This window comes from Apodemus sylvaticus, chromosome 10, assembly GCF_947179515.1.
Source record: "Apodemus sylvaticus chromosome 10, mApoSyl1.1, whole genome shotgun sequence".
Taxonomy (NCBI): Eukaryota; Metazoa; Chordata; class Mammalia; order Rodentia; family Muridae; genus Apodemus; species Apodemus sylvaticus.
The window spans coordinates 73,663,797-73,690,700 of record NC_067481.1 but is presented as its reverse complement, the minus strand read 5'-3'; the positions used below and the strand labels follow the sequence as shown (position 1 = coordinate 73,690,700).

General features: G+C 45.1%; 1 protein-coding gene, 1 non-coding gene and 1 pseudogene across 3 annotated transcripts; 2 read left to right on the top strand and 1 right to left on the bottom strand.

The window, feature by feature from the left end:
• Positions 1–56, bottom strand: LOC127695655 (uncharacterized; annotated as a pseudogene).
• Positions 57–7,571: 7,515 nt separating this feature from the next.
• On the top strand, positions 7,572–23,260 carry LOC127693859 (zinc finger protein 354A). Of its 2 annotated transcripts, none has more exons than XM_052195078.1 (5): positions 7,572–7,694; positions 8,374–8,453; positions 9,204–9,330; positions 9,817–9,912; positions 21,190–23,260. In XM_052195078.1, the coding sequence occupies exons 2-5, from the start codon at positions 8,421–8,423 to the stop codon at positions 22,647–22,649; spliced, it is 1,716 nt and encodes a 571-aa protein (XP_052051038.1). In that variant the 5' UTR covers positions 7,572–7,694; positions 8,374–8,420; the 3' UTR covers positions 22,650–23,260. The 2 variants fall into 2 exon arrangements, with proteins under 2 accessions (XP_052051038.1, XP_052051037.1); XM_052195077.1 differs by having other exon boundaries at positions 9,814–9,912.
• A 2,582-nt stretch (positions 23,261–25,842) lies between these two features.
• Positions 25,843–25,949, top strand: LOC127695766 (U6 spliceosomal RNA). Its single transcript, XR_007980113.1, has one exon. It is a non-coding gene; the product is annotated as a U6 spliceosomal RNA (small nuclear RNA).
• The last annotated feature ends 955 nt before the right edge of the window (positions 25,950–26,904 follow it).

The window sequence follows — 26,904 nt, the reverse complement described above, 5'->3', positions numbered from 1 at the left end:
TTGGGCTTTCTGATCAAAATCAGAAATCCAGAAAAATTCTACAAGAGCTGTGTTTGATCTTTAGACACTCTTCTCTGGATAGCTTCTAGAGAACAATGTAAAAGACCAAGGTCAGAAATCCTGTTAGAAAAAGTTCTAAAAGATCTATTAAAAATTCCAAAAGAGCTGTGTTTGCTCTCCATGGATTTTCCAACTAAAATCAGAAATCCTATTAGAAAAAAATTCTTGAAGAACTGTGTTCGCTCTCCAGAGGTTTCCAGACAGCTCAGCTCTCAATCGGGGAAAAATCCTAAATAAGAATTACTGCTTTCTGCTAACTCATCTCATGCAGAGCACAAAAGTCCAGTTTTTTTTTTTTTGTTGTTTACGAATCCATGCAGTCATTTATTCCAGGTTTCCTCTAGACCATTCCAGGAATTAGCATCCCATCCACTTAGTCCCTTGTATCTTAGGAAAAGGACAGCAGATACATTTTTCTTTTCTTTAATTAACATTGCAAAAGAATTCAGAGATCTGCCTACCTTTGTAAACTTACCTTATCCTGAGATTACCATTCTGATCACACCTGGACCTAAATTAGCTTGGTTTCTGACTGACCCTGAACTCAGGAATTTGCCCGCATTTGTAAGCATAAACAACAACACCAACACCAACTTATCTAAGTGGGATCTTACCCTGCCATCACCACTCCCTAAACCTCTTTAACTCCTGCCTTAGTATCTTTCTGACAAGCAGGCTCATAGTGCAGCTTCCTCTGTTCCTTTAAATCTTCGAAGACCCTTATACAATTCACATTGCATCCTTTTATTTTTGCATAGTTGCAAAATTCTACATTTCCAAACTCATGTTTTTAAGAATTCTTTCCCACAGACTTAAGGGTCGTCCTGAAGGTTTCAGCATTTACCATTTTTCTGAGACATAAGCCACACCTCTGCCTCCTGGACTCAGTCTCTGATTATCATAGAGTCATTAATGTTAACAGGGAGGACATTCCTCAGAGGAACATGAAAATATGTACATTATTATACAAATATGCCTTACTACAGCAGCCACTGACACTTGTGAAGGCCAACACCTGCTGGCCCTGCCCCAGGGGCAAGAACCATGTCATTCTGTCCCTAGCATGGCCATGCTGGACTCTGAAGCCCGAAGCATTGCTGTGTCCATAGATGACTCCATGGACTTGACTGTAGGGACAGTAACGAAATGGAGAAATGGCGGACGTGTAAAAGCTGCTAGTTTGGCCTCTCTGAGTAGAGAGGTGGGTGTTGAGGTTCAGGAAACTGCCACACAAACCAGCCTCAGTTAAGCAAGAGTAGTTTATTGAACATACACCATGACACCGGACATCAGGTCCACAAGAAGGGAAACCCTAATTGTGCACTGGTCTGTGAAAGGATGAGAATTACAGCCTAAAAATCCCCAGTGCCTAACTCTCAAATGACCCCAAGAAGCCAGAAGTTTAAAATGCTATCTCACTCCAAAGAAGCTCTAACTCCAGCCTTCTAAGGAGCCCCAAACACCTCAAATTCCTTAAGCCCAATCTTTGTTAGAATGTAGGTGAAAGGTCGAATTCCAGAGCCCACCCTTTGTTAGGAGCTAGGCAAAAGGGCCTTGATAGGTGATCCTGGCCCCATAAGGTAACTGGAAATGAGCTAGTTAGCTGCTTAAACTAATTGGTCCACAGATCATGGGCTCGGATAATTTAAACTGATTGGCCTAAAAACTATGGAGTGGTACAAATCAATTGGCTCGCATTACTCGGGTTCTCAATGCTAAGGAATGATGGATTTGTGATTCGCGGGCTTTGTTGTAAACCTATAAAAGCTGTCCCGATTCTGCACTCGGGGTTCCACAGTCTTCTACCTGTGTGGTGTACGACTGTGGACCCCAGAGTGTCTGGAATAAAAATCCTCTTGCCGTTTCATCGAGACCATTTCTCATGAGTGATTTGGTATTGCCTTCCGAGGCGTGGGGCACTGGGGCGCCCTCGTTTTTCAGGTCTTACAGTCTGCTTCCAGGATAGGCTTTTTATAGGAACAAAACAGGTTCACAAGTTTAAATGGCAAGGAGGCACTTACTAGGCTTACTAGGCAAAGTGTTATCAACTAACCTTTAAGCTGATTGGTCCTGAATAAGGTCATGGGAGTGGTGGATGGGTGATTAACTAGAGAATTTCAGAACACTGAGCATGAGTGTTCTAACCATAACTTTTTGGCTTATTCATAGTATTCTTCAGTGTCAGCCCCCAAAACCACAATGAGCTCATAGGTAGGTGCAGGAAGTTTTTCCCAGTGGTCAGCTCTGACTCAAGCCATTTTAGATACAACAGTTCATATTGACATTTGATTTGATAGGTCCTACGTAAAGCTTTGTGGGATTTCTTAAGATTAGCAGACCTCATACAGAACAGGCAGAACAAAACAGGGTCTGTGGTCAACATTCCCTTGAGCCAAAATAGCATGGAGCACATGACCATCCACTGGGATCGCAAAGCCATTTAAAGATGTACCACCTGAGGGGCACATAGTAGCCCCTGCAGTGACTGCACTCCCAAAGCTCCTGGGACTTCTTGCTGGTTTCTGGGGCATTCGCTGGGCTCTCTATGCCAGAAGTTGTTAAATCCATGTCTCTGGCAGGGCAGGAGCCCAGCTGTTTTCTGTCTTACTGCTTTAGTTTTAGTCTTTTTTTTTCCCCTTCATTTGGCAGTTTCCAAATTCATCACTTCTCGGTTTCGCCAAGGATACTGAGGAAGGCACTAAAACTTTCAGGCCAGCAAGATGCTTCAGTAAATGAAGATACTGGCCACTAAGCCCGATGACCTCAATCAAATTCCAGGACTAGTGTGCTGGAAGGAGAGACCTCATCATACACACAGAGAGACCTCCTCACGGAGATATGTGCGGTGCTGTGCAAATGCACATGTGCACATAAACAGATACATATAATGTAAAAATTCCTCCTTTGTGTTACTGCGGGTTCTTCTTTTCTGTGTTTTTGTTTGATTCTTCCTAATTTCCATCACAAATGAAATTACCTATTTGATATTGTCTTGCATTCTCATGACAGTCATTAGGAATCGATATTTTAATTGAGGTTATAATAGCTATTTATCTCCTACTCATAGTTTCAACATCTGTCTATCATTGAGCTTGGTTAGAAACACTTTTTGCTTCTTTAGACTGTGTTTTTCTTCTCTTTTGTGCCCTATATTTTGCTTATTTGTAAGTCCAGACATGTTATACATAAATATATAACAGCAACACTGAAGTCAATTTTTGCTTTCTGTTTCATTTATTTTTTAATTTGTTTTTAGTCATTTTTATTATTACTGTTCAATTTTATGTTCCTTTACTAGCTTCATAAAAATATTTGCTTTTATTTTATATGTATAAGAGTTTGCCTGACTATACTATGTGCACCATGGAAGTGCAGTGTCAAGAGAGCCAGCAGAAGGTGTCAGAGCCTCTGGAAATGAAGTTAGAAGTGGAAATTGGGAAGGGAACCTGTGTAATGTTAACCTTTTGGGTTCTGGGGTGTTTTATATGGCTACAAACAAGAAGCCATTTTCTTCTGGGATGCAGTCAAATTGTTTTGAAGCAGTTTGGTCCTCCTCAGTCCAGGTTTTAAGGTATGTTAGTGTGACTGGAATAATTCTCAGGTTGAAGCGGACCATTTCCTACTCAGGGAAAACTACATTGCATACCAACCCAGTGTCCCAAGAACTGTGACATTTTCTAGTCTGTAAGTTCGTGTTTTAGTTAGGGTTTTACTAATGTGAACACACAACATGACCAATGCACATCTTATAAAGGACAACATTTAATTGGGTCTCGCTTACAGGTTCAGAGGTTCAGTCCATTATCATCATGGTGGCATCCAGTCAGACATGATACAGGAGGCGCTGAGAGTTCTACATCTTTCATCTGAAGACTGCTAGCAGAACACTGGCTTCCAGGCAACTAGGATGAGGGTCTTTAAGCCCAGATCCACAGTGACACACCTACTCCAACAAGGCCACACCTACTCCAACAGGATCACGCCCACTCTAACAAGGCCACACCCACTCCGACAGGGGCACATCTACTCCAACAGGGCCACACTTACTGCAACAGGGCTACATCTACATCCCCTCCAACAAGACCGCACCTACTCCAACAGAGCCACGCCTTCTAATCGTGCCACTCCCTGGGCCGAGCATATACAAACCATCACAGTTGGGTACAGGCATCACTTCTGAACTTTTGTCAACTGACCTGGTTCTATCAGGTCAGCCTTTCCTGTGCCTCATGTAGCTCTGACATGTGTCAACCCACAATTCACTATGTATATGGATCCTCTGAATTCTTACCAGCTCAAATCCAAAATACTGCAAAGAAAAGAGTCCTAAAGGAGGTGTGGTGGCTGTCCCCTGTGCTCCTAACACTCCAGGGACTAAGGCAGAGGGATCAAGATTTTGTTGCCACAACATTTTCCTTTGTTATACACAATTTCACAAGTTTTCAAAAACTGCATAGCAAACAAACAAACAAACAAGCAAAACTATATTTCTCCTAAATACAGAAAAGACTGAAAGAATACCCCAAGTGGGTACTGGCATCAGACATATATGGTCATCAACCAATAATGAGAATTTGGATTATAAATTCTCCCAGGGGATAACTAGGCCCCAGAGTCAATGCCTTGGTGTTGTTAATTAAATGCCATTAACTCTATTAATTCTTATTATGACCCAGCCAGACCCTTAAATGGAAATCTCTGGTTTCTTTGGAAACTTAGTTATATCATATGATGTTTTGCTCAGGCAGAGAGGTGAAAGGATGTTTTGCTGAAGCAGACACATGAGAGGACATGTGATGTTTAGAAAAAATATAAGTATGTGGGAGGAGGCTCTGGCATTGGTTCTCCTTGCACCACATTGCTGATCTTCACTTGTTGTGATTGCATAGAGAATAGCTAGCCAAAGATCTTCTCATGATATTCTGGTGGCTTCTTGCCACTTCGGGGGACTTTGGCTACTTGGCAGAACCTTGTGGTTCCTTCTGGATTAAATTGCCACTGCTGATTCATGAGTGGTGATTGCCCAGAGGGATGGACTGCCACTGCTGATTCATGTTGCTGTTTTGCTTGACAACTGGGCTGCTGACAAAGAGGATTGGAATCTCCCCAAAGAACTATTTCTACTAGGTTCACAGCCCGTTTCCTGTTAACCTTTCTTTTCCACTACCTCTAGTGAGTGGTGGCCTAAAAGGAAGGCTGATGCATTTAAGAACCCTCACTAGAGTGGGTTTTGAAAAATCTAAGTCATCAAGCCTCCCAATAATTTAGATTGAGTCCTATCATTTATTTTAATCAGCAAAGTTACTGGGTGATTATCCCTAATCTATTTTTGTATATGCTAGACTGGCTAATTCCCAGCTGTGCTCCCCAAGTTACTTGCTTGGTCTCACCCCAGCTGCCCTTTAGCTCCATCAGTCTGTCCTCAGGGTAGACTTCTCCTGGCCATGTGCTCATGGTCAATCCCATCTAATGGTGGCCTCCTCCTCTCTCTCCTCCTCCCATTCTCTTTCCTCCTCCCATCTTTCTCCTTCTCCAGCTTCTCTCTCTCTCTCTCTCTCTCTCTCTCTCTCTCTCTCTCTCTCTCTCTCTCTCTCTCTCCTTGTGGTCCCTCCCTGCTATCCCCAACCTGGTAACTGAAATCCTGTCTACCTCTATTCTTCACAGTGATTAGCTATAGCCATTTTCATTTAACCAATAGCTTTAAATTGGGGAGTAAAGTTTACACAACCAACATCGGTGTAAGAATTCACCCCTCTGAGGGTAACGAGGTCTTGGAGTTCAGAGTTTAGCATTTGAATACACAGCATCAGACTTAGCTACCTGTCCTTCAGCCCCAGCTGCTGCTGCTTCACATTTCCTCATTGTCTTGCTCAGCATCTCCTTTTATGTGCTCACTATTTCCCAGAATCCTCTCTTCCCGCCAGTGTCCCACGCCCTATTTCCTGCCTCAGCTCATTGGCCATGGGCTTTTTTACTGACAGATGATGCTGTAAGAGGGTCTCTCTACAGGCTGGGGTAGTGGCTCAGTGGTAGAGTGCTTGTCTAGGCTGCTAGAGGTTCATTCTCCAGGGCCACCGCCAAATGAATGAATATAAAATGTTTTTCGTATATTTATTGTGCATATATGAATGTATGTGCCACAGTGTGTGTGTGGAGGTCAGAGAACAATGTATGAGACTCAGTCTCTCTTTTCACTGGGGGGTTCCTAGAATCAAACTCAGGTCATCGAACTCAGGCTTGGCAATGAGTGATTTACCACTGAGCCTTCTTTCAGGCCCCCCAAAATAAAAACTTCTAACTTAAATAATTATCCGTTGGCTTTTCCTGTAATGTCCCTGTGTTGATTGCTATGGAGTATTAATTTCATTAGACTGAGGAGTACCCAAGAGCTTGGTAAAGCACATAGCTGCCTGGGTTTCTAAGCCTTATCCACGGAGATTTCCATCCTAAGAGTTGTTACATAGAAAACGACTTAATCCATTGATGGACTCAGTTTTTCAACCCATCTTGGGGTGTTATGGAACTGTAGAGGGTGGGACCTGGCTAGGGATGGTAGGCTTCTAGGCATGTGCTTGAAGCGTCTGTTTTTGGCCCCGCCCCTTCCTGTTAGCTCCTCCTTGCTTCCTGGCTGCCTTCAGCTCCACTCTTCCATGTCCTTCTGTGATGTTCTTCTGCCTTGCCATGAACCTACACTTAAGGGAATCAGCCAGGTGAGAATTTTAAACTTGCAAGCCACGAACCCAAATTAGCCCTTTATTTAGATCCTTAAGTTTGATCCTTAAGCACATGTCACAGCCACAAAAACACGACTACCACAGTTTCTCCCCTCCTGAGTTGTTGCCTCAAACCCGTGCTTCATTCTCATCTGTTCAGACTGCCCTCCCTCCGCCTTACCTTTCTTTTGTTGTATTCCTCACTACAGGTATCCTCTGGATCCCTATCTAATTATGTTCATGGCTTATTGTCTGCTTCTTGCCTTTTACGAAAAACGTACTTTAATATTTTATTCAGCTTTTCAAATGGCTCATAATATGCTTGGCACATGACTGTTAGAACAGACTCTACAGCGGCCTTTCGTACTCTGAAAAGTCAGACCACACTCTCCACAATTTGGACTGAGAGTTGATACAAGAAACCTGCAGTTATAGGTCTTTGTGAGCAACCTGATAATCGGTAGTGGGGACTGAACCTAGATCCTCATCAACTCGATAGCTCCTCGCCAGCCCTACTAATACCCTAGAGAAAAACTCTTCTAAAGGGTACTTCATGCCAGCTCCCTTTCCACGAACCTGCAGCATCTTTTATTATTTACCTAACAATCGGGTATTTGGTCCCCGGTGTCCACTCTCAGTTTCCAAGTAATCTGGGCATGAGTCCCAGACAAACCGAGGAACTTCAAATCCCAGAATCCCTAGGTCTCGAAGTGGACTACGTTTCCCTGAGGCCTCTGCGGCCACCACCCTCGGACCCCAAGCTTTGACACACACACACCCCGCACCCCCCCCCCCGCGAGCCTTCGCGGGTCTTAGGGCGTCTGTGACAAAACTCGGGGCTCAGGGCCAAGGTCCCCCGGGCAGAGTCCTCACGCGCGGCGACTCGGAGCGTATGTGAGGCGAGGCGGGAGCCGGGGGAAGGTGAGTGAAGGCTGGATCTGTTCCGACGTCAGACAGGGGCTGGGCTGGCTTCGGCTCGGCGGCCTCCTGCGCGTCCCCCTCCCCGGAACGCGAGCTCCCAGTGGCCTCAGCCCTGGACTGCAAGTGACCTGCTCCCCACCGCCCGGGCAGTGCCAACCCAGGCTATGTTTTCCGTGCAGCTCTCTTGACCTGGGCTACTGGTCCCCTTTCCAGAGTTTTTTCCCCCCTTGATGTTCTAGAAATCGATCCCCTGACAGCAGCAGTGCAGTTGGGTGGGCAACGTGTTGGGGAGGAAGAACACCGTCCCTGCCCGTGGTCATATCTGAGAAGGCGAAACCGGATGCGCCCCCACTGTGTCCGCACTCTGGCTTCAGTTTCCTGGTTGAAGGGGCCGGAAAGTGCCAGCTGAGATGTGAACAGTCTAAGGGTGTTCACATGGGGGCTGGGTGAGTCCCCTCTGTTATAGAGTACAGTGTCGCCTGAGTCTTGCTTCTGGAAATCCACGGACAAGAGGCCTGGTGACCTGTCGATTCTCCAATGCCCACCTCCAGCTCCTGCTCCCCTCTCTTGAGGCAGAAGAGCCAGGCTCAGCGGATGGGACGCTTCCGGGAGATGCTGCTTCTGACAGGTGCCAAGCAACAGGTACTAACTACTCCTTTCTTCTTCTTTCCTCCCTCAGATCCTCCATCTTCACCCATCTTTGGAAGAAGGACCTACGGAAAGAAGATGGCTCCCGAACAAAGGGAAGCGGTGCCTCAGGTAAGCCCCTTGCCAGTTCACTTCTTAGCAGAAGGAGCGGGGTTTGTTTGATTTTTCCTTCCGATAGTTATCCACACGGTTCAGCCAGCCGTCACTAGGATTCAGAGCGCCTGCCCTCCTTGGACCAGTTGGTCCTCCCTCCATGGGTGGTGGATTCTGTGGGGAGCACACCCCATGTTCACAATTCTAGTTTTCTTTATTTCTTGATAGTCAGGCTGTTGTTGCCTGATGCCAGTCTGGTGTATGCCTACAAATTCCACAAGTGACATGCCAGGTGCCCTGGGACAGAACATACATACATACATACATACATACATACATGAGAAAATTCCTTTTTTTCTGGCCCAGCCTCCCTTACTTGTCTGCGTTTCTTTCTCTGCCCTTACCAAGACTTTTCTATTTTCTCTTTTTGACAATCCTTATGTTGCTCCCTAAGCCTTCTCCGGCCTGTGGTGGTTGGTTGTTGGTTTGGGGTTTTTTTTCCCCCACTTTATGGGTTTTATCTTTTGCTTGTACAATTCCGTTAAAGTTTCTTTTTTCTTAATGTGTATGTATGTGTGATGTGGTGTGCGTACATGTTTATATGCATATTCTCATGTACTTGGTCATGTGTTGAGGAAATACCTCTGCACGTGTGTGTCAAAGCCTGAGGCTATAGGGTGGCTTCTCCCAGGGCTTTCCAGATCTTCTATGTGGAGTCAGGGTCTCTTACTTGAACTCGGAGCTCATAGAGTTGTTTGTTCCTCACAGGTGTCGGTGACATTTGAAGACGTGGCTGTGCTCTTTTCTCGGGACGAGTGGAAGAAGCTGGCTCCCTCTCAGAGAAGCCTGTACCGTGAGGTGATGCTGGAGAACTACAGCAACCTGGCCTCGCTGGGTAAGAGTCCCCTGTGGGCATAGATTCTCAAGTGAGGCCTCAGCGCCTTCTTCCCGGAGTGGAGATTTCGTTGTAAAATCCTAGCAGAGTTTTGCCTTCAGGTCTTCAGTTCTTATAAGTACATATTTACACATACTTCCTACAGCAGGCCTGGAACTGCCCAGGCTCAGCGGAGAGGGTGTGGCAGTGAGGAGACACCACTTCCCTTGGTATAAATATAAAGAAAAGGTTCATGGTCCAGGCCTCTTCCAGGCAGCAGTCTTTCTATGCCTGCCTGGCTGGCTCATCTTTCAGCAGAGAGCTCTGTTCCTTCTCTGGAGCCTCTTCCCCGTTGCCTTTGCTAGAGGTCTGTATCATACTTTTTCTGCGAAGGGCCATGTGAGTTAAACATTTGAGGCTTGGTTGATTTCTGCAGTTTAGGAGATTGTCTCAGTCCTAGGCAGTTGTCCGGCTTCTAGTTAATGAGTTCATTCTGTCTACAAGCAGGATTCCCGTTTACCAAACCAAAGGTGATCTCCCTGCTACAGCAAGGAGAGGACCCCTGGAAGGTGCAGAAAGAAGGCCCTGGAGGCGTCTCTCTCGGTGAGTGTGCAAGCCCGGCAGTCTTTGCAGACCCCAGTGTGGTGGATAAGGAGAGGGTGCAGCTTAGGATGTGGGCTGGGAACTATCTTCAGGTTCTCCATGGATGGGGCCCAGTGGTAAGAGCACCTGCCTGGCACACAAAAAGCCCTGGGTTCAAATCACAGACACAGACATACACACACACACACACACACACTCACCAATGAAACAAAGTCAACAAAACAACAAAACAATTCAATAACTTATGCATGAATTAGGTAGGAGCAAGGGAGGGAAGCTGATATCTGGGCCCAACTCTTGTTATTCTTTCCTGATCACATCCCGAATGAATTTCTTGGGATCTTCTTTCTTGTGGGTTGTTTCTGAGGAGGGCTCCGTTTTCAGAGCTCATTTAAGAAGTATGGTGTATTTAGGGGATGATAAAGAACTCACTCAGGTTGAAGTTCAAAGTGTAAAGGAAGAGGAAAGGGCAGGAAGGCTGTGTAGGGACCCTGGAACAATTGCCTCAGTGCTGCTTTGAGAGCTGTGGCCTGCGTGTGGGACCTGCAAGCATCCGGACTGCAGACGGCCGCTGTGTGCTCTTGGGTGGCTCTCCGAAAGCTTTTTCTAATCGAAGGCAATGCAAAGGTCTCTTAGTTAACCAGCTGAAGAAACTGCAGAATGTCCTTGTTCCAGCAGTCACTGTGATAAAGACAGCTCCAGAGAGTGTCAAGGAACGAGGCAGGTTTCAGAGCATTGGAGATGAGGTTGAAAGGAAATTGTGTGCAGAGAGAAGGGTGAGGAGGCCCCAGTGTACCCTTTAAAGTGAACCTGGGAAAAGCAGCTTTATTTGCATATAATGCTTTAAATTGTTACAAAGAGCTGTTACATTCAGGAAGTGCATGACTCCCACTGTGGAGGGTGGAGGGTGGATGGGACCGATGAGAGACACAGCCACGCAGCAGTAGGGAGCTGCTGCAGGGCCTGGATGAAGGCCCCTGCTTTGGGCTCTAGAGAGACCCCGTGTGATGAGTTTGGGGTGAGAGTGGTTTTCATTCAAAATGAGGCGCTTGGATACGGATCTCTGGTGGGGGATCCTAGAAGGTAGATGGGTTGGAACTCACAAGTGAGGTCAGAACCCTTGAGCTGACCAGCCGGGAGTGGGACCCTGGGAAACTCTCCTTGCAAAGTGGCTAAGAGAATAACCTTGTGAGCCAGACCTGAAGTGACCTGAAGGAGAGGTGTTGCTATGGTGATAGAAACTTGGGGCTGATGAGTCGAAGAAGATCCCTCACTGGTGAATCAAGACTTCCACTGTGGAGGGGTACAGGTGACACATGAGTGTCACCTGGCTGAGGGAGTGGTGACTGAAGGAGCAAGTATTGACTGAGGAGAAAGGGAGAGATGGCCGGTCAGGAGACATGGGTGGGAGTAGATGTCCCTTGTGCCCATCGCTTGGTTTGACCTGAGGATTTAAGTCTGAGGAATGAAGAGAGGCCTGGAGCTGGGTCAGGAAACCTGAGGGCAAGGAGGGGAGAGGAACTGGGGCTCACCTGAGGCCTCAGGTCTGTCTGTGCGCCTGGGCCTAGAGAAGAGCCACATGACAGGCTACCCTGTCCTCTCAAAGTCCATTTGAGAGCCTTTCTTGTCTAAGCGAGTGCTTCTGAGGCGGCTTGTCTTTTACATCCTTATTTGTGTAGACACTGCCAGACGCCACCCCAGAGTAGGCAGAGCACAGGTGGTTAGGATGCCTGGAGGAGGGAAATTCGCCTGCGTAGAGTACGCCTGCAGTTTTGAGCTGTCCTGGGAGAGGCTGGAAGACCTGATGGAGTGGTCACTTGCCTCCCTCAGCCCTGGGAGTCCTGAGTGGAGGACTGAGGAGTGAAGCGCCGGTAGAGCCACTTCCTACTCCACTCTGCAGGGCAGGGGTCAGGAGCGGGTGTTGACTGTGCGGCCCAGGCTGGCTTCGAACTCCAGGTTTCTCCTACCTCGATCCCTGAGCACTAGGATTGTCAGTATGCCTCTCTGTTCCACTTGAGGGATGGCCGTCCCTTCTTTTCCTCAAACTCGGACTCGAGGTGGGAGGCCTATGGATGTACGTGCGTACATGATGCGCCTGGACCCCAGTGGGCGCCTTCTCAGCAGGAGCTCACAGCCTACCCCCCGTCCAGTGGAGGGACCTGAACGTTTGCACCCAAGATCATGATGTCACACAGAACCCAGTTCTGAACCTGCAGAGTCATTTTTCGCTTCAAGACTAAAACAGCAAAACAAGCCTCAGGTGTTTAGTGCATCGGCTGCTTTTGTAGAGAACCTGAGTTCAGTTCCCAGCACCCACCCAACCATTCATAACTCCAGCCCTAGGGCTTCTGATGCCCTTCTTTGATATCTGTGCGCCTCGGGGATGCATGTGGTGTACATGCAGGCAAAACACCCTTACACATAAAAATGAATAACTTTTTTTCTTTAAGTAAAACAGCCTTTGTTGTCCCTGGGCTGTACGTTTTAAACTGGAGGTGAGAGGCCATGGCTCGAAGGGTCTCTGTGTCCTACTTTGGGTCTCATGCTTAAGAATTGGCCCAAAGCCTAAGCAGTGAGGCTGGGCTTTTCCTGCACAGCTACGCTAAGAATCATGGGTGAAACCACTTGTGTATCGGATAGGTTTGGCTCCTGTCCAAATGCAGAAATAGTCTGAAATCCAGACATTTTTAAATTCCAGAGATGGTCACATCTCCTGTGAGAGATCCCCACCCCCCAAGCCTCCACCCCGCCCCTGTCTTTTTCTTAATTGCCTTTAATGTCAGAAGCCAGGGAGAGTCTGCTGAACTGTGTGGGGTTGTCAGCCATCTGCTGGCCTCTCCGTGAGGCCTCTGGGGTTGTGTCTGCTCAGAGGAAGGCAGCTTTTCCTGATTTTACACAGGTGCTACACCGAGGTTAGCCACAGCCTTAAAACTAGTGACTTCTGTCCCCTGGAGCACTAGGCAGAGTCCTTGCCATGGTGGTTACCCTTGTCTCCCGTTCTGCCTCCTGGCTTTTGTACCAACTTTTCCTAGTGGTGCCTTCTCTTGTTCTCGATGGCCAAGAGCTCTTGCGGTTGCCCAGGTGCCACCTCATGGAACAGGCTCTAGTCATCTAGAACAGGGCTCCTTCCTCCCCGCTCTTCATCTTGGCACGCTCATTTTCTTCCACACCTCACTGCCCGGCACACGTGCGCACGATCTCTCGCTTCCTCCGCACCTGTATGTGGAGGCGGCTTGTTTCATTTATTTCCGTTTTCCAGTGCTGGCCAGAGGAGGCTTCTGGTAATGTAGAGAAAATAGGAATAACTTGCACCAATATGAATGAAGCGAAAAGCCCTCTCTGGATAGCGAAAGCCAAACGAGCCAAGACTAATACATACAACCTAGAGAATCTCCACAAATGTCTTCCAGCAGAGCCGTTTGGTTCATTCGTGGTTTATATATATCGTAAGAGTGAGACTGCCTGCAAACAATAGCGTTAGTGTTATGGGGTCATGTGAGGAGTTTTGACAAAGTTATGGATGAAATGATTAATGGTGGGAAGGCTCAGTTTTGTGGAGGAGACATAAGGGCTCCATGGTGATATGTTAGAGACAGGTTTGGCATGGCCCTGCTCCCTCTGAGACTGATGCTTCTTTCAACCTACACCCCTTTAACATCCTGTCTTGAGTGTCAGACATCTCTAACCCGCACTCACAGCACATCCTTACCTGCACCCTCACTGTCTCAGGAGAAATTTGACGGTTCCCTGTGCTCATATTACCCACTCTTAATAGTGATCACATTGTATCGCGATTTCTTCTTTTTGAATACAAGATCTCACTCTAGTCCAGGCCGGACTGGAACTTACAGTATAGCACAGGCTGGCCTTAAACCACCACCACTTCTGCATTAGACATCTGAGTGCTGAGACCGCAAGCATGAACTGCCATGCTCATCCGTGACTACCTATTGATTTATTTTCGTGCCAGAAGGTAAACTTCCTGACCCTCACCAATGCTGAGGTTGAAGTCTGGGTATTCATTTTTCATTAGATAGTTAACAGAATGAGGAATCAGTGCTTTCTGAAGTAGTAAGTGGTGCTTTATGTGTTGAGGCAGGGGTTGGTTCTTAGAGGAAGCAGTACCAGAAAGATGAGACTCTCCGGTCAGAGGAACTGTGGCAGTTTATCACAATGGTCCCTTGAGAACAAGATCCTGAACTTGGATTAGTGATAGTTGTTAGAGATACTTTATTCGAGGGATGTAAGAGAATTTGATGACTGTCTGCATGTGTATCAATGAATAAGAGATTGAAAGATGAAAATATTATGGAAGAGCTACTAAAAGGTTTACAGTCTCAATCTAAACAGAATCAGAAAAGGCCTCAAAAAGTAAATTGCTTTGAGCTCGAAAGATGGTTCTGTGATTGAGTGCTTGCTGCCCCAGCAGAGACCCGGAGAGCGCCTACATTGAGTGGCTTACACCGGTCGTAACTCCAGCTCCAGAAGTCCGGTGTCCTCTTCTGGCATCTGTAGGCACTGTACTCACATGACCATTCACACATATACACAAAAATCTTTTAAAAATAAAATAAGTTGATTTGGTAAAACAGTGTATAAGAACGGTCTGTCAGAGGCAGAGGTGCTGAAAGGCTGAAGGTACAAGCTGGTGCAGCTGGCACAAAGTGCAGGTCACTGTGAATTTGGAGATGAAGGCACTGCCTTGGTAGCAGTGAAATAAGGGACCCTAGGTAAAGGCAGTAACCTTCCTCCAGTAAGGCTCCACCTCCTGACTCCCACCACCGCTCTGTGATCCTGTTGGGTTGGGAAGCCATCGATCACCCCATTACTACCCTAAACCAGTTGGCTTGTGGCCAGCTGGACATACCTGGGCCTGCTCAGAACTGTTAATAACTGTTACGGCAGCTAAGAACAAACATAACATTAGCCAGGCATGGTGGCGCACGCCTGTAATCCCAGCACTCGGGAGGCAGAGACAGGCAGATTTCTGAGTTCGAGGCCAGCCTGGTCTATAGAGTGAGTTCCAGGACAGCCAGAGCTACACAGAGAAACCCTGTCTCGGGGGGGAAAACAACAACAACAACAACAACAACAACAAACATAACATCACTAGCAAGCAGCAAATACCCAGCTACCTACATCAGTGACTGCCTTGCAGAGTCTGAAATGCATGCCGGCTCATACAGGGTGGTAGTTCTGTGAAAGGTGCCGGTAGCCGTGCCAGGTGGCTCTCTACAGGGGTACAGTTCAGGTGTGAGCAGGCTAATTTCAAAAAGAACATATTCAAATGGAAGTCCTAGCTGCTGTTCAATGAGACTACTATGACGTACTTTGAACAGGGGATAGTCACTCATGGGGAGCTTCGAAAGTGGGCGGCCTCACCTAGGGAGGAAAGTTAAACATTAGGGTGTAGTGAGAACATGGAGGAGAAGCCAGAGCCGGTGGCAAGAACTCACCAGAGCGGTGGTCATTCTGGGCTCTGAACTGGCAACCTAAGTCTCAGCCTTATTCACAAGGTAACTCCGGCTGCACTTGGTTCTCAGAGAGAGCAAAGGTGGAGTTGTGTATTGTAAACCTGTGGGGATTTCTGAGTGGAGCATACGGACCAGTCAGCATGCCCACAACCTGTGGCTGGCCTGGGCCTCAGTGGAAAAATGAATGGAGAGCTAAGGCTTTGGCACATGGGCGCCGACGTGGTGGCAGAGTGTTGATGTAGGTCCTTGTAGCTGGGACTGCCTTCATCGCAAACAAAGGTTCTCATGCTCACAGTCCTGTTCCCCTGGGAACCAGGCTTCCCGCGAGTGTGCGCGTGCGCTTTCCGTGTCTTCCAGCCTTTTCACTTTGCCTTATTTCCTGAGACTTCCAGTTGGTCTCTCTCATTTACGGCTCCACTAAAAGAACTCGTCTTAAATTCCACGCTACCTCTATCTGCTGCACTCAGGAGTTCTAGTCTTTGAGGGAGGAGTGGTTTGAATAGGTATGGTCCTGTAGACTCATATGTTTAATGCTTGGCCCATAGGGAATGGCGCTATTAGGAGGTGTGGTCCTTTGGAGGAACTGTGTCACTGTGGGGGCAGGCTTTGGGGTCTCTTATGTTCAAGATGTTCCCAGTGTGGCTCATAGTCTCTTTCTGTTGCCTTTGGATCAAGATGTAAAACTCTCAGCTCCTCCAGCACCATGTCTGCCGTGATAATGGACTGAACTCGAAACTATAAGCCAGCCTCAACTAAATGCTTTCTTTATAAACGTTGCCATGGTGTCTCTCACAGCAGTGGAAACCCTAAGACAGACAGACAGACAGACAGACAGACAGAGTTCTCTATGTATGTCTGTGCATGGATGCCAGGGGTGAACATCGGATATTTTCTTCATTTGTCCCCCATTGTCTTTTGAACCAGGGTTTCTCACTGAACTTGGGCCCTGCTAGTATGGCTAGAGTAGCTGGCTAGCAAGTCCCAGGGCTCCTCCTGATACAGCTCTCCAGCACTGGAATCAAGTCCAGCACACTCTGCTTTCTTGCTGCCTTCTGCAGGGTTGACTCATACGGCGAGCCTTGACCAATGGTCTGAGTTAAGGTGACTGCTGCCGTGGTGAAACACCATGGCCAAAGCCACTGAGCAGGGAAGGGATTTATTTATACAGCTTACACACGTCACAGTTCATCACCGAAGGAAATCAGGACAGGAACTCAAGCCGGCCAGGAACCTGGAGGCAGGAGCTGATGCAGAGACCACAGAGGAGTGGTACCTACCAGCTTGCCCCTGCTTGCTTAACCTGATTTTTCGTAAAACCTAGAATCTGCTCAGGAATGGCGCCACTCAATAGGCTAGCTAGGCCCTTCCCTATCATTTGTTAATTAAGAAAATGCCCTACAGGCTTACCTACAGCATTTTATGGAAGAATCTTCTTTCCCTCTTTTTTTTTCTTCCTTTCTTCCTTTTCTTTTCTTTCTTTTTTCTTTTTTTGGTTTCTGTTTTTTAAAAATTAAGTTATTTATTTACTTTATACATACCAATCAAAGCTTCCCCTCCCTCCTTTCCTCCAAGTCCCTCTCTCTCACACCCTCCCTCCTGCAATCCCCTCCTCCTACCCTTCTCAGAAGTGGAGAGGCCTCTCGCGGCTATCAGCCAGTTTGGCATATCAAGTTACAGGAAGACTAGGTTCATCTTCTGTTGAAGCTCTAAGAGGCAGCCCAGTTAGGGGAGAGTCACAAAGGTAGGTGGCAGAGTCCAAGATAGGCCCCTGCTCCTGATTTTGGAGTTCCACATGAAGACCACACTCCAAAGCTGCTGCTTATGTGCAGAGAGCTTAGGTCAGTCCCCCTCATGCTCCCTCGTTGGCAGTTCAGTCTCTAGGACCCCCTGTGTGCCCACATTAGTTGATTCTGTGGGTTTTCTTGACCCTTCTGGCTCCTTCAATCCTCACACACACACACACACAGGATTCCTCAAGCTCTGATTAATGTTTGGCTGTGCATCCCTGCATCTGTTCCTTCAGTTGCTGGGTAAAGCCTCTCTGATGACAGTTAATAGTATCATTAATAGTGCAGGGGTGAGCTCCCTCTCATGGCATGGGTCCTGAGCTGGGCCAGTCAGTAGTTGGCACTTCCATCAAATTATGCTCCATTTTTTTTTACCCCTCCATATCTTGTAGGTAGAACAAATCGTGGGTCTAAGGTTTTGTGGCTGGGTTGGTGTCCCAGTCTCTTCACTGGAAGTCTTGCCTGCTTACAGGAGATGGCAAGTTCAGGCTTCATATCCCGCATTGCTAGGAGTCTTAGATTTCTGGGAGTTTCCATTGTCCTAGATTTCTATGCTTCCCCCACCCCCACCCCAAATCCATTTATCTCTCCAGTACTCTCTCTGAATCCCTCCCATCTCATCCCTCCTGTTCCCACTCCCACCCCCACCCCCACCCCCACCCAGGCCCTTCCCTCAGGAAACATTTTCTTAATTGAGATTCCATCCTCTAAGATGACTTTAGCTTGTGTCAAATTGACATTAAACTATCCAGCACACCAGCAGAGCCAAAGAACAAAGCCAGTCTCCTGGGAATTTGCCACAGTTCATCATTTGCATCTCCCTGGCTCCTGGAGTACCATCAGCCCACCCCCACCACCACCACCCACCCCCATCCCCCACCCCGCTTCCTTGAATGTTCAAGAAGTCAGCTGAGTTCTTTCAGGTCTTTGGCTTTAAATAGAATTTGTAAGCTGATGATTCCCAGATGCCTACTTCAGCTCTGACCTTTCCCCAGATCTCTAAACAACACACAGCTATTTCAGGGTCTCCTTGGCATTTTCCTCTAAAGTCCCTCAACTATCACAAAAAGACCTGAAGCAGACCCCCTAGGGCTTCCCATCCTCTCCTCCCTCTTCTTCATAATTGGTGCCATAATTCATTTTCAGAATTCATAGGCATGATTTTAATTGTCTTCTTTTCTTCCTAGTACTCTGTTAGGCCATTAATCTCAGTCCTGTTTGCAATTTCATGTGTATTTCTCCCCTTTCTGATCTACACAGCCTCAGTAGCTCCCTAAAACCTTCATCTGCTTTTGCTTCTGCTTTTTCTCTCTGTTCTCTGCCAACTCAAATAGAGCATATTTCCCAAGCGTCCTATCATGCTCAGTATACAATTCTACAACCTTCACCCATACCAAGGAGGCTGTGCGTGCTTTGTCTCTACCCCATACTTTGCCCTTTAACCATTTTTCCTTTTCTTCAGGACATTCTAGACAAGGTCAGGGTCTTTGCTCCTTCCAGAAGTCAGCTGTACTTGTGTTTTTCCTGGTGGTTTTGCCCAGGACTCTCTTCAGATAGCCATATGGCTTCTCTTGTTTGTCATTGCATCCTCTTCTCTGCCTATCCAGCACACACATGTGTACATGCACTCAGACACAAGTGTACATTTCTGCAATGCTGGAACCTTGTCTTGCTCAGAACATTTATCTAGCCACAGTATTCACCTAGTGTGAGTGATGCAAGGGTAGTCTCTGCATATGTAAAATTAGACCAGGAAAACTAAACTGGACTGTTCCGGAAACCCCACATCTAGTTCAGCATTCCTGACAGTAGCCAGGGGAGGGCGGTGTTGGCAGACGTAGACAAATCTTTTACACTTCTACATATCACTGTGAGAGGAAGCCTGGACCTCATTGATAAATTGTTGCATTCTAACAGATCTTAAAAAAACATGCAAAACAAGGAGATTTGGATTTAGGCAGCATGATCTGGTTGTGGTGTAGAGAAAGTTGTCAGAGGACAAGACTCAAAGATAGGGCACTAGTTAGGAGACAGTAGTGCATAGGAGAGAGAATGCCATCTTGGGGCCTGTCTTAGTTACTGTTCTATTACTGTGTCACAATGACCATGACAACTCTTATAAAAGAAAGCATTTAACCGGGGACTTGCTTACAGCTTCAGATTAGTTCATCATCATCATGGCAGGGAGGATAGCAACATACAGTTAGACCTGGTGCTGGAGCAGTAGCTAAGTAGATATCCTCATCCACAGGTGGCAAGAAGAGAGAGGGGGAGACAGACAGACAGACAGACAGACTGGGCCTAGCATAGACTTTTGAAATGTCAAAGCCCACCACTAATTACATACTTCCTTCAACAATGCCACACTTCCTAATCTTTCTAATCCTTTCAAACATTTCTACTTCCTGGTGATGACATTATATGAGCCTATAGAAGCCATTCTTATTGAAACAAGAACATTTTATCTATGGAGAAGATATGCATACAATTCCTGGCTGCAGTGCTCAGAACGCTGGCGAGGGCGAAGTATCAGAAGTGTAGCCTTTCTTTATAAGAAGGCTTAAGGCAGAGTGTTAGACTCTTCATTGCTGTGACAAATACCTGAGAGAAAACATTTAAAGGGGGAGAGAATTATTTTGTCATGTGGCTTTACAGATTTTAGTCTATAGCTGCTTTGCTATCTTGCCTCTGGGCCTGTGGTGAGGCAGGACATCATGTGGGTGAGCGTATAGTGGAAGAAAGTTGCTCACCTCAGGGTAGTCCAGAAATTGGGGGAAGAAGGGATAAAACACACAAGATATACTTCCATTAACCTATTCAAAGAAGGTTCCACCTCCTGACTTCCACCACCTCTCTATCAACCCATTGGGCTGGGAAGCCACTGGTGACCCAATTACTACCCTAAACCAGTCAGCTAGTAGTGAGGCTTTTAATATATGCGCCTTTAATTGACTGTTAAAACTCAAATAACACCAGTCTTGCTTGATGCATGGATAAGGCTACCTTTCCAGCTTCCAGTTCTTGACCTTATGCCTGTTTTGTGGCACCTCTGTAGAATTAATTTAATAATGTCTTCCTCAGTGAACTGCTTTAGAAATCTCTCTAATCATCTGTGTTGGGTTTGACAAGGCAGGTTCTATGAGGACTTGTGATTAATATATATGAAATTTATGTTTAAGTAATCAAGACTACTTGACTTTCTTCAAATTAGGTAGATATAAATAAGAAAAAATTACTACACAAGCTAGATGAGGTAGCACATGCCTGTATTCCCAGTACTCAGAAGGTAGAGGCAGGAGGATTGCTACAAGTTCCACGCTAGCCTAATCTGTCATCTTAACTTGTATAGTGAGACTCCAGATCAAAACAGAAGTAATATATATAGATATGTGTGTGTGGTGTGTGTGTGTGTGTGTGTGTGTGTGTATGAGATATCATCAAGAGGATTTGTAAGAGGTAGAATGTGCTGATCTACTTATTATATGTAGAGAGGTACAGAACAATATATCAGTACATCAGAAGTGGTGACCAGTAATCCCAGCTCTCAGGAGGCTAAAGCAAGAGGTCATGAGTTCAAGGACAGCTATGCTGGAGATTCTGTCTAAGAAAATAGGAAATACTGGCTGGAGGAATGGATCGTGTATGTTTGGAGTCAAGCAAAGAATCTCGTAGTAAACTTTTGAATTGGATCTGCAAGATACTGTTGGCAAGAAACAAAGAGGGCAGACTTAGCAGATAATAGTGTAGGTGGCTGTCAAGAGTTCTCTGAGTTCTAGACACTACATCTTCCAACTTCTCGGCCCCATTTAATGCCATCTTGAAATGGGTTTGCTTTATTTTTCCTTCACTCTATTTCTGTTCCCATCAATTGTTTCTATACGAACTCTTGGTTCCACCCTCTGTTTCTAACCACACACCAAGACTATTTAAATAGTGTTAATATTTATTCCCTCTACATATCTAGTCTCAATAGTCAATTTTTGTATACATCTTTGGTTTCTTTTTTTCCTTTCTAGGATTGAAGTGCAGTCATAGAACCACTAAGTCAACTCAAACACAAGACTCTTCATTTCAGGAACTGATTGTGAGAAAATCTAAAAGAAATGAGCCTTCGAACGTGAAGTCAGAAAATCTTTTCATACATGAAGGCAAATTAGAGAAGTGGGACAAGAATACTTTGACTATAGAAAGAAGCCATAAAAACAATGAATTCAGCCCAAAGTCACATAGAGAAAAAAGGTCATCAGAATGTGAAAAGCAGATATCATATTTATCTAATCCACCGGGAATCACACCAGATAAACGCTATAAATGTAGTTTGTGTGAGAAAACCTTCATTAACACCTCATCTCTCCGTAAACATGAGAAAAACCATAGTGGAGAGAAATTATTTAAATGTAAAGAATGTTCAAAAGCCTTTAGCCAAAGTTCAGCCCTTATTCAACATCAAATAACTCATACTGGAGAGAAGCCTTATGTATGTAAAGAATGTGGGAAAGCCTTCACTCTCAGTACGTCCCTGTATAAACATCTAAGAACCCACACTGTAGAGAAATCCTACAGATGTAAGGAATGTGGTAAATCCTTTGGCCGAAGGTCAGGACTTTTTATACACCAGAAGGTCCATGCCGGAGAAAACCCTTATAAATATAACCCAGGAAGGAAGGCATCCACTTCCCTTTCAGGATGCCAGAGAATTCATTCCAGAAAGAAGACCTACTTGTGTAACGAATGTGGCAACACCTTTAAGTCTAGCTCATCCCTTCGTTATCATCAGAGGATCCACACCGGAGAGAAACCTTTCAAATGTAGTGAGTGTGGCAGAGCCTTCAGTCAGAGCGCATCACTTATTCAGCATGAAAGAATCCACACTGGGGAAAAGCCCTACAGATGCAGTGAGTGTGGGAAAGGCTTCACTTCGATCTCAAGACTCAATAGACACCGAATCATTCACACAGGAGAAAAGTTTTATAATTGCAATGAGTGTGGCAAAGCCTTAAGTTCCCACTCAACTCTTATTATTCACGAAAGAATTCACACCGGAGAGAAACCCTGTAAATGTAAAGTTTGTGGGAAAGCCTTCCGACAAAGTTCAGCTCTGATCCAACATCAGAGAATGCACACTGGAGAAAGACCCTATAAATGTAATGAGTGTGGGAAAACATTCAGGTGTAACTCATCCCTGAGTAACCACCAGCGAATCCACACTGGAGAGAAACCATACCGATGTCAGGAATGTGGGATGTCATTTGGTCAGAGTTCAGCCCTTATTCAGCACCGAAGGATTCATACTGGTGAGAAACCCTTTAAATGTAACACATGCGGGAAAACCTTTAGGCAGAGCTCTTCACGTATAGCACATCAGAGAATTCATACTGGAGAAAAACCCTATGAATGTAACACATGTGGGAAACTTTTCAACCATAGGTCATCCCTTACCAATCATTATAAAATTCATGTGGATGAGGACCCTTAAAAAGTATATTCACATGTCTAAAAGCCTTAAACCAAAGCTCTTCAGAGAATATGTGTTTGGAAAATGTAATAAACATAATGTGGGGGTCTCTATAATCATTTAGTTATTGTCAACTAAATTCCATGGATAAATTTTGTATAGCAGGTAGAGCAAAAGGTTCATACCTGTCCAACACTTTAAAAAAATTAATTGCGATCCAGTGGTTCATACATGTATTCCTAGCTGCTGGGGACCATGAAGTGTGAGGATCAATTGAGTCCGTAAGTTTGAAGCAGCCTCAACAAACCAATGGAAGGGAGACTTCCATTTCAAAAGATTCGTGACCTGAAATGGAGAATTCACAACTGAAAGCTTGACTTCAGGTATTTGTAAAACGGTGCTTTTCTCCCTGCAGCCTGTGCGCTACATACAGTTGTCATCATAGGAATCTAAGTGAGCGGAGGAGCGCACTGGACTGCTCATTAGCAAAACACTAAGCTACTGTGGTGATATTTTTTATACAACTTTAATAACATCCAAAAGGGATCAACACATTTTTTTAAGGAAAAAGAGCCAAAATAAAAGATTAAAGTGAACTGTAATCTACCTCTTAGTCTCTGGAATTTATTCTTTTCTTGACCTGATTTCAAATGTGTGTGGATATTATTAAAAATGAAAAATTTTGGTCTCCTGGTATTATTGTGACTCAAGATAGTCTACCTAGTTATTAATTCTCTTCCCAGAGGTGTTTGTTACTGCTATTGTTTTGATCACTTCAAAGTCATTTACTACTAAATTCTACCCCTTTACCTGTGTGCTGTCATCTAGGTCATATGTTAAATACGAAAATAGCAATTATGGGGAGCTAAAGAAATGGATCAGTGATTAAGAATGTTCTGCAGTTCCAAGTGACCCAGCCTCAGCTCCCAATACCCATAGCAGGTAGCTCACAACCACCTCTACTTCCAAGAAGATCTGATGTCTCTAGTCTTCACAGGCAGTTGCACACCGTACATATTCATATGTGTGTGTACATATAGTTTAAAGTCTTTCTAAAATAAAGTGTGAAATAAACTCAAAGTTACTAAGTAAAAGTTTTAACCACACACACACAACCAATATCAGAAGACATGGCAAACCTAACACCTATAGGAAAATGCTGAAGATCTTGCTGTTATTTAGAGATGTTTGTATGCCCCTCCCCAAGTTTATAGGTTGAAATGATAGATTCCAGGGTGATGAAAAGATTACTAGACCATGTGAATTAGCACTTCTTTAATGGAATTAGTGTTGTGGTGAAATAGTAAACACTTTTTTTCAGCCATCTCAGATACCACAAGAAGATGCCTTTGAAAGATACGTTTTGACCAAACAGCAAAACATCAGCCCTTATAAGTTGGATTTACCAATATGAATAACTTTAATAACATCACTGGATTTAGAATTACCTAGAGGACACACCTTCGGTCATGTCTTCGAGGGTGTTTCTAAAGAGGTCTAGCTGTGGGGCAAAGAGCCACTCTGTATGTGAGTGGGATCATTACATGGACGAGTCCTGGACTGAAAAAAGCACCAGCTAAATGCAGGAACTTTTCTGTTTTCAGATCCATTAAGATTTGAGGAAGCAGCCTCACACTTGTACAACCACAACCTACTCCTACTACTCTTCCTTTCCCTAGTGTGCTAGACCTGTGCTAATTGTGACTGTAGTGACATGTATATGTATGTGTGTGTGTATATATATGTTATATATATTATATATATGTGTGTGTGTGTGTTATATATTATATGTATGTTTGAGACAGGTTTTCTCTGTGTGTAGTCCTGGCTGTTCAGGAATTTACTCTATAGACCAGGCTTGCCTCAGAGATCTACCTGCCTTTGCCTTCCAAACGCTGGGATTAAAGGCATGTGCTACTACTGCCTGGCCTATATTTGTAATTTTAAATTAAACATTAAATTTTTCATTTGTAGTTGCTACAGATCCTCCACTGAAAAAAAGTTGTGTTGCCTATTGCTGGTCCAGACCTAGAAATTCTCTGGTGTGATGATTTTCTGCAAAATGCTCTGTAGGGACATGGGAAGACAACCATCTCACATCCAGTAGCACATCACAGTGCTGGGAACTAGACAGCACCTGGGAATAAAATTTCAATCATATAACCTAGCTGAAGCCGTCACAAAACAAGAGAAGGCACAAAATTGAAGTTAGCAAATTGACTCTCCCAAGACTTCATAATAACAACAGCTGTCAATCCATCTAAATGCCCTGCCTCTCAGTGCTGTTATATAGGGGATTTTGAATACCTGTGCTTGGTGGTGGTGGTGGTGGTGGTAGGGATGTCAAACAATACCATCTCATACCCTTTTGGTGGACCAGCCTGGTTCCATCTTAAACGCCATTTTTTTTTCCACAAGGTCAAAGTGAGTTTATTTGTTTGCCGCAAAATTCAAATTAACTGTGCTTTAACCTGGTTCTGGAAATTGACACTTTCCTCACTCAATGAAGTTTGACTTACACCTCAATTGTACTCCTTCCTGATGAGATGTTCACCAAGATGATTTGTCAGATAAATCTAATCAGCTGCCCGATTCTATAAAACTTGCTTGCTAAATCCCTACATCACCAAATTCCTTTGAAAACTCCCAGTTTACACTTTCTCCCTATAAAATGAGCCCTGGAAAGTGAACCCACACTGCTCTCTCAAATCCCGACTTAGAGAGTCAGACCTGGGCATAGTGGTTTTTGTTCTTGCTTGGTGGGATCAACACTTTTCTCGTGGCTCTTATTCTCAGTGATCGGAAGGGCTGGATGACTCATGAAGGTGCTCGATGCTTTTCCAGAGGATATAAGCTTGGTTCCCAGAACCCTCAGCGGTTGTCTCAACTACCTGCACCTCCTATAGTGACCTTCTAGTGACTGATGTAAGAATTGATGTTGAAGCCGGGCAGTGGTGACGCACGCCTTTAATCCCAGCACTGGGGAGGCAGAGGCAGGCAGATTTCTGGGTTCAAGGCCAGCCTGGTCTACAGAGTGAGTTCCAGGACAGCTAGGGCTACACAGAGAAACCCTGACTCCAAAAACCAAAAAAAAAAAAAAAAAAAAAAAAAAAAGATTAGGTTGAATTTGTAATACAGCAGAACCAGAGTATTATAGCCCTGGGACCTTTTGCTGGACTTCTTTGAAGCCTTTATTTCAAGATACCTCAGTGCTGTGCTCGCTTCAGCAGCACATATACTAAAATTGGAACGATACAGAGAAGATTAGCATGGCCCCTGCGCAAGGATGACACGCAAATTCGTGAAGCGTTCCATATTTTTTTCTTCACAGAGTTAGAAAGAGCAATTATCAAATTCATCTGGAACAACAAAAAACCCAGGATAGCTAAAACTATTCTCAGCAACAAAAGAAAATCTGGGGGAATCAGTATCCCTGACCTCAAGCAATACTACAGAGCAATAGTGTTAAAAACTGCATGGTACTGGTACAGTGACAGGCAAGAGGATCAATGGAACAGGATTGAAGATCCAGAAATGAACCCACACACCTATGGCCACTTGATCCTCGACAAAGAGGCTGAAAACATCCAATGGAAAAAAGATAGCCTTTTCAACAAATGGTGCTGGTTCAACTGGAGGTCAGCATGCAGAAGAATGCGAATTGATCCATCCTTGTCTCCTTGTACTAAGCTCAAATCCAAATGGATCAAGGACCTCCACATAAAGCCAGACACTCTGAAGCTAATAGAAAAGAAACTGGGGAAGACCCTTGAGGACATCGGTACAGGGAGAAAGTTTCTGAACAGAACACCAATAGCGTATGCTCTAAGAGCAAGAATTGACAAATGGGACCTCATAAAATTACAAAGTTTCTGTAAGGCAAAGGACACCATCAAGAGGACAAATCGGCAACCAACAAATTGGGAAAAGATCTTCACCAATCCTACATCAGATAGAGGGCTAATATCCAATATATATAAAGAACTCAAGAAGTTAGACTCCAGAAAACCAAACAACCCTATTAAAAAATGGGGTACAGAGTTAAACAAAGAATTCTCACCTGAAGAACTTTGGATGGCGGAGAAGCATCTTAAAAAATGCTCAACTTCATTAGTCATTAGGGAAATGCAAATCAAAACAACCCTAAGATTTCATCTTACACCAGTCAGAATGGCTAAGATTAAAAATTCAGGAGACAGCAGGTGTTGGAGAGGGTGTGGAGAAAGAGGAACACTCCTCCACTGCTGGTGGGGTTGCAAATTGGTACAACCACTCT

Coding starts and splice junctions, on each gene's coding strand:
- LOC127693859 (XM_052195077.1), top strand. CDS start 8,421: ATGGCTCCCGAACAAAGGGAAGCGGTGCCTCAG. Junction 8,454..9,203: donor AAAGGGAAGCGGTGCCTCAG/GTAAGCCCCTTG, acceptor TGTTCCTCACAG/GTGTCGGTGACATTTGAAGA. Junction 9,913..21,189: donor CCCTGGAGGCGTCTCTCTCG/GTGAGTGTGCAA, acceptor TTTCCTTTCTAG/GATTGAAGTGCAGTCATAGA.